A 7,356-nucleotide genomic window follows, 5' to 3' on the forward strand; every position below is an offset into this window, starting at 1 on the left:
GTGGGTGTGTTGGTGGTGGGGTGTGGGGGGGTGGTGGGGGGGGTGTTGGGGGGGGGTGGGGGGGGGTAGGGGGGGGACCAACAGCTTTTGATGGCATGCCACTACAGCTGCTGCTAGAATTGCACATGTGGACTGTGAGCCTACACTCTGTCTCTTTACTCGTCCTCTGCTCCACTGTCCCGTCTCGCATGTTCTCCTGAAGGTGTCATCTCCCCCACCTGTACTCCTCCTTGTAGTTCCCCTCTGTGCAGACAGAGGGCGCTGTCGAACTCACTGCATCACTTCTGAAGAACTGGACCTCAAGCTGCAGATGATCCTCATAGTTTACTGATTAAAAGTCTGCTTCCCTGAAGGTGGAGCTCCAGCCGCACTCTGCTGTCTGCGTGTTCGTCCGTCTCTGCTGATGCTGTCAGGAAGGAAGGGACATGTCCTCCTGACACAGTCGAGAGAAGCGTTCTCCAAAACCAGTGCCTCTGACCATTCTTCTCTCAGCCAACAGAACCCAACTCTGTGATCTTATTCCTTCTTTTGGTTAGCTTTGTTTTTTTATTATTGTTATTTTAGGGACAATATTTTAAACCCTTTAGCTTCTTAATTTCCAACATAAAGTAATTAAATCAAGTCCTGCGTTATTTTTTTGTTTGTTTTTGTTTTTAGACCCGAATCCATTTAGAATATTTTAAATGTGATCATTTAGTTCTCACGTTAGAAGCGGGCTGTTTTCTGTGTTCTGTGGAGACGTTGTGAGGCAGCCGCTCAGTTAGCTAAATTAACCCGAGATCAATAAAACTTCATTGCTCTGGCTACACGCTGATGGATGTCTGGGGAGTGCTTTGTCCCGTTGAAAACGTTGTTAGGACGTCTCCATCACCCAGTTTGTTTACTGCACAGCTGGACTGAACTTTATTCATCATTCAAACAAGGATGCTCTTTTTGAAGCACATTTAAAGCATCAGTCCTCGCTGCCCTTTTTAGAACGTTTTAAAGAACAAAAACCACAGATTTACACATCAGACACCTTTGATTTTAATTAATGGCAGAAATCCATCTAAACTTTTTAAAGTAGCATTCTAACAATGACTCCCAATTGTTTAATGGTGAACAATGTGATTAAAGATCTAAATTTGTGTTGGGGATGATCCTCAGCTACTACCACGTTACATTCCAAGTCAATAAAAGTGAAATTGACTGTTTTTCAAAGGTTGGCTGTGGCAGCCATCTTGAATCAGGTTAGATGGAGGTCTAATGATTTGTTTTGAAACGTTTCATGGAAATCTGTCCAGTTCATGAAACATTGTGCTAATGCTACAAACGCTAACTCAGCAGGTGACCACTCCGAAGAAACGGGTCAGTTTCTGGATCTGACATTTCTATATGCGTGCATCATTTATCTGCATGATGACGCTGCAGTTTTAGGTGCAGTGACAACAATGAACATGTCTTTAAATTTCTTCATCTTATTTTGGTACTGCAAGTCCAAAATGGTGATTACCATGAAGACTGTGAAGAAAGTCCATGCTCATTATAAACTAAGCTTTCTGCCCAATCTGCCAAAAACCACATGGAGGCTCGAGTCGTGTGACTGGCCTGTTTTAGGCTGTAGAGAAACAAATATGGACGATAAGTTTAACTGACCTGTTTTCAGCCACTTTGATTGTTTCTATTGGTGAACAAACACATGGTTGTTGGCAGCTGCTTACAAATTATGGAGGACACATTAACAATCCGCATGGGAAAAATATTGTCCAGATCATGTTTGAATTTTTGTTTGTCAGATATTAATGAATTTGACGTGAAGAAGCTTAAATGAAGACTGATTCGGTGCGGTTGTTGCAGACACTTGTCTGCAAAAATAAAAAGTTGGAAACGTGCTTTTTAATGAAAGTCAAAACTAGGGATGCATGATATTGGATTTTTGGCCAATATCTGATATGCCAATATGTTCAAACTTATTTGGCCAATAACCGATGCCAATACCGATATTTTTTCCCTATGCCTGCTTGCAGAAACCACATAGCTTTCTCTGCTGTGGAATTAAAATACATTATTTTGCATAATCTTTGTTAATTTGGACTGCTACCAAATGCAGATGCTGAAAAGAAGGCTGAAGATGATGTAACACTTCAACTTGGATTATGTTTAATGTCAAATTTATTCATGACATTTACTTTCTCTAACACAATGACAACACTTGAACAGTCATACAAAAACAATGCCTTTTATTCATATATATATATATATATATATATATATATATATATATATACACACACACACACAGGTCCTTCTCAAAAAATTAGCATATTGTGATAAAGGTCATTATTTTCCATAATGTAATGATAAAAATGAAACTTTCATATATTTCAGATTCATTGCACACCAACTGAAATATTTCAGGTCTTTAATTGTTTTAATACTGATGATTATGGCATACAGCTCATGAAAACCCAAAATGCCTGTCCCAAAAAATAAGCATATTTCATCCCACCAATGAAAGACAAGTGTTTTTAATACAAAAAACACCAACCTTCAAATAATCATGTTCAGTTATGCACTCAATACTTGGTCGGGAATCCTTTTGCATGAATGACTGCTTCAGTGCGGCGTGGCATGGAGACAATCAGCCTGTGGCACTGCTGAGGTGTTATGGAGGCCCAGGATGCTTCGATAGTGGCCTTAAGCTCATCCAGAGTGTTGGGTCTTGCGTCTCTCAACTTTCTCTTCACAATATCCCACAGGTTCTCTATGGGGTTCAGGTCAGGAGAGTTGGCAGGCCAATTGAGCACAGTAATACCATGGTCAGTAAACCATTTACCAGTGGTTTTGGCACTGTGAGCAGGTGCCAGGTTGTGCTGAAAAATGAAATCTTCATCTCCATAAAGCTTTTCAGCAGATGGAAGCATGAAGTGCTCCAAAATCTCCTGATAGCTAGCTGCATTGACCCTGCGCTTGATAAAACACAGTGGACCAACACCAGCAGCTGACATGACACCCCAGACCATCACTGACTGTGGGTGCTTCAATTCAATTCAATTCAAAAATACTTTATTAATCCCAGAGGGAAATTATTTGTTGTAGTAACTCGTTATCCTCATTTCATTAAGAGATGCTATTGATACTGATGGCTGTAGTCAGGAAGGATCTCTTGTAAAGATCCATCTCACAGTGGATCCTAAAAAACTGGCTGCAGATGCCGTCGGGTCCATCTACCCAGACTCGGCTGGCCTTTCGGTTCCCCCGGGCTGTAGGACCGCCCGAATTCCGGACAGAACTCCTCCCAGAGCGAATGCTGCTCCTCCCAGCAGTCTGCCGAGCTCCTCATCGTTGCGGACAGCCAACTGTAGGTACCGAGGGACGATCCTGTCCTTCCGCTGTCATGAGCCGTGTTTCCTGCTAGTTCCAGGATCTCAGTGGTCGGGTACTCGAGCACAGCCGGCAGGTAGATGAGAATGCGTCCACAGAACATCCTTTCAACTCATTTGAGATTTGGGGCTGTAGTTGAGATATTATTTGAGCTTTTGAGATGTTAATCAGCTTCTGTTGGTTGTAGAAAACTGCCTTGTTTCCATGGTTACGCATCATAACAAATGTCCAAAACTAAAAAAGTTTCAGTAAAAATCCTTCCAGATGCACAGCATCCGATACCAGAGGAAACAATCATCCAAAAAATGTGATTTACATCCAGAAAAATAGGAATTAAAGTTTCCAAAAGCAAAATCTCAGAATGAAAGTAACAGAGCTGCTCCAACATGCAGCCACCTTGAGCGGCGCAATTCTAGAATCACACTGGACTTCTGGCATTTTGGCATTTCCTTCTCCCCAGTCTTCCTCCGGACTCTGGCACCTTGATTTCCAAATGACATGCAAACTTTGCTTTCATCTGAAAAAAGTACTTTGGACCACTGAGCAGCAGTCCAGTGCTGCTTCTCTGTAGCCCAGGTCAGGCGCTTCTGCCGCTGTTTCTGGTTCAAAAGTGGCTTGACCTGGGGAATGCGGCACCTGTAGCCCATTTCCTGCACACGCCTGTGCACGGTGGCTCTGGATGTTTCTACTCCAGACTCAGTCCACTCAGGTCCCCCAAGGTCTGGAATCGGCCCTTCTCCACAATCCTCCTCAGGGTCCGGTCACCTCTTCTCGTTGTGCAGCGTTTTCTGCCACACTTTTCCCTTCCCACAGACTTCCCACTGAGGTGCCTTGATACAGCACTCTGGGAACAGCCTATTCGTTCAGCAATTTCTTTCTGTGTCTTACCCTCTTGGTTGAGGGTGTCAATGAAGGCCTTCTGGACAGCAGTCAGGTCGGCAGTCTTACCCATGATTGAAGTTTTGAGTAATGAACAAGGCTGGGAGTTTTTAAAAGCCTCAGGAATCTTTTGCAGGTGTTCAGAGTTACGTCGTTGATTCAGATGGTTAAGTTAATAGCTTGTTTAGAGAACCTTTTCATGATATGCTAATTTTTTGGGACAGTCATTTTGGGTTTTCATGAGCTGTATGCCATAATCATCAGTATTAAAACAATTAAAGACCTGAAATATTTCAGTTGGTGTGCAATGAATCTGAAATATATGAAAGTTTCATTTTTATCATTACATTATGGAAAATAATTACCTTTATCACAATATGCTAATTTTTTTAGAAGGACCTGTATGTATGTCTGTGAGTTATTTTGATGGAATGGCAAATGTTCATTATCTTTATCGCTAATATCAGCCGATACCATGCCGATAATATCGTGCATCCTTAATCAAAGTCTTTAAAATTCATCATCTGTTATCAGAAACTTATGCTCTTATTTCAGTCCTGGCTAAAGGCAAAACTACGACTGAATAAATGATTAGTTTTATGAATCAGTCTTGTGCACTTATTCAACTGAATCTTAAATCTGATGCAGCTAAAACCTCCAGAAATATTTCTAAAAAAAAAAAAAAAAAAAGTTTAAACTTTGCAGTAAAACGTCCACAAAGTCAATATTTCTGCTTGTTAATTCGTCCTCGGTGAAGCGTCAAGGCCGCAAATGGACACCGTTGGTGTTGCTGGCTGCACATCTGCACAGATCCAGATGCCTGCTTCCCATATGGAGCAGCTGAGCTCCAGCTGTGAGCACAACTCGTCATGTAGAAATAAATTCATGTTAAACAGGCCTTGGCAGAAAAGAAGCTGTATAAACAAGTCTTTAAAAGAAAATGTTTATTTCCTTCTCGTCCCATCATTTCTACTAAAACAACAAGGATACAGCTCTAGAATGTTTTTTTTTTTAATTCAGCTTCAATAAATTATGTGAAATCTTTACAGCAGAAAGGATACGCTCACATTTTCAAAGTTCAGTGTTTAGCACGCAAAGTAAACGCCTTCAGCAGTAACTATCGTTTTGCCCGGAGGCAGACATCAACACGTATGGAGTTGATCGGCATGGCGGGGCAGAGTGCTTTAATTAGTACAGGGGTGGTAGGCAGGATACAAAAATATAGAATACTGTATGAAAGAAGTTTAAAGGGTGAAGGTGTGAGGTCTGGAGCAAAACAGGGAACCTCACAGCAGCTGAATGTAGAGCAGCGATGAGGGAGCGAAAGGTGCTTTGATAAAAAAAATAATTCAAAATAAGCTGCAGAGACGAGACAGCAAGTCAGATCCAAAGATTACTTTCTGTCTGTTTTTTGTTTAAAGGGCATGTTCTGTAACCTGAACTGATCTCAAGTTTGATTTGCGTTTTTGCAACTTATGGAGCTTTCAGTTAAGCGGACTGATTGTAAAAATGCAACCACGACACACCTCCGACCTGAAATAACTGAACAAATAATTGCACCTAAGAGGTAAAGAACAAACGTTTGGTGTTTACAAACGGTACGAACACCTGAACCGTGGCTTCGAGTCCAACTACATTCATATCTCTGCCGCTGCAGTTCTACCATCTCCTCCTGCAGCTGAAACGTTCAGCAACAAACAGGTCGACGGTAAAGGGCGTTAGTTTCCCGTCTATCTGAGTCTGGTTACCGTTATGCCCCGCCCCCGTGGCGTTAAGGTGTGAGAACAAATCAGTGGTGTATGATGGGTTTTATCAGCCGATGTGACGGCGTTACTTTGTTTTATGGCTATGACGGGGGCCTCTAAGCACTTGCGGTCTCATCCTGACCTCGTCCCGTTTGGGAGCGAGCTCTCCTCAACCCCGCCCCCTCCTTGGTGAGGTTTCCTGTCAGGGCGGCGTCGTGCACCTGCTTCATGTTCTCCTTCACTTCAGCCTTGGCGTGTTTCAGCAGGTCAGCCTGGCCCTGAGGTGAGAGGACAGAGGTAAAACGGGGCACGGTTACAAAGCGAGCGGTGAGCGGCCGCTTGTCGATGAGCGCTGGACTAACCTTCAGGATGGTGATGTTCCAGCTGAAGCTCTCCAGTGCTCGACTGACCTTGGAGCCTTTCAGCCCGTCTTTTATCGACAGACACTGCAGATTTTCATGAAACTCCATAGCTAGACGGGGGAAATATGTAATTATTCATCGTGTTTCGAAGAACTAAAACCGTATTTGGACTGAAGTGAAGCAACTGTTTTTATACTGATGACTGTTAATTTATCAGATCATGAGCTAAAATTGAGCATAGCTAAAGGCAAAGTAATAAGTGGCATTAGATATTCGTTCTAAACTTTGGCTTCAACACATGGAGTCAGCCATGTGTTAGCAAAATATTTCACAGACCACTGGATGGATTTTAATGAAGCTTTCAGTCGGTATAAAATGACTAAAACATGTACAAGTTTATTTGGCTGATTGACCTAAAACATGTGTAACTGCGTCAGTTTTACAGAGACCGAGCTAAAACTTGGTCTGGTGGTAGCTGAGAGTCATGCACAACACACAGTCTGAGAACTAACAGATGACGTCGTGCATATCTCATGATGCTCCGTGGGATCGAGAAGAACTTCTCAAGATCTGATGGAAAAAAATGCTAAAACTGTAGCATTTCTCAAAACACAATCTTAGTTTTAAACAGACCGTTCAAGGCATGAAACGAAGAACAGATTTGTACAAACCTCATGCTGAACGGCACAAGAGGAGAAAAATATTAGTACTATCTAATCGTCTGAAGGAGCGCGAGCTTTGGAAAATGCTGAAGAGTTGTGAAAAGCTCAAACGGATCTGGTATAGATGAGGAAACGGTCATCAGAAGTCGGCTAATTAAAATCTGTGCATTGAGTTGTTTTCATGTGTCTGGATGCCCCGGGTCACTGTCCCACTGTTACCATGGAAACCCAAAAGTGGGTTAACGCAGGGCAAACATCACAGTGAGCCTAGACGTTTAGCATGCTAAGTTATGGACCCCACACACACACACACACACACACACACACACACACACACACACACAC

General features: G+C 42.5%; 1 protein-coding gene across 1 annotated transcript in view; it reads right to left on the reverse strand.

Moving 5' to 3' along the window:
• Nucleotides 1-5,983: 5,983 nt before the first annotated feature.
• LOC119425625 (inactive phospholipase C-like protein 2) overlaps nt 5,984-7,356 on the reverse strand; it is a 35,204-nt gene continuing 33,831 nt past the window's right edge. The window contains exons 11-12 of the mRNA XM_037693160.1: nt 6,350-6,459; nt 5,984-6,265 (exon numbers count right to left, since the gene is read on the reverse strand). Of these exons, the coding sequence (XP_037549088.1) occupies nt 6,104-6,265; nt 6,350-6,459 (272 nt within the window). The 3' untranslated portion in view covers nt 5,984-6,103. The remainder of the gene's footprint in view (nt 6,266-6,349; nt 6,460-7,356) is intronic.

The sequence above is a fragment of the Nematolebias whitei genome, chromosome 19, assembly GCF_014905685.2.
Source record: "Nematolebias whitei isolate Nwh7 chromosome 19, NemWhi1, whole genome shotgun sequence".
Classification (NCBI taxonomy): Eukaryota; Metazoa; Chordata; class Actinopteri; order Cyprinodontiformes; family Rivulidae; genus Nematolebias; species Nematolebias whitei.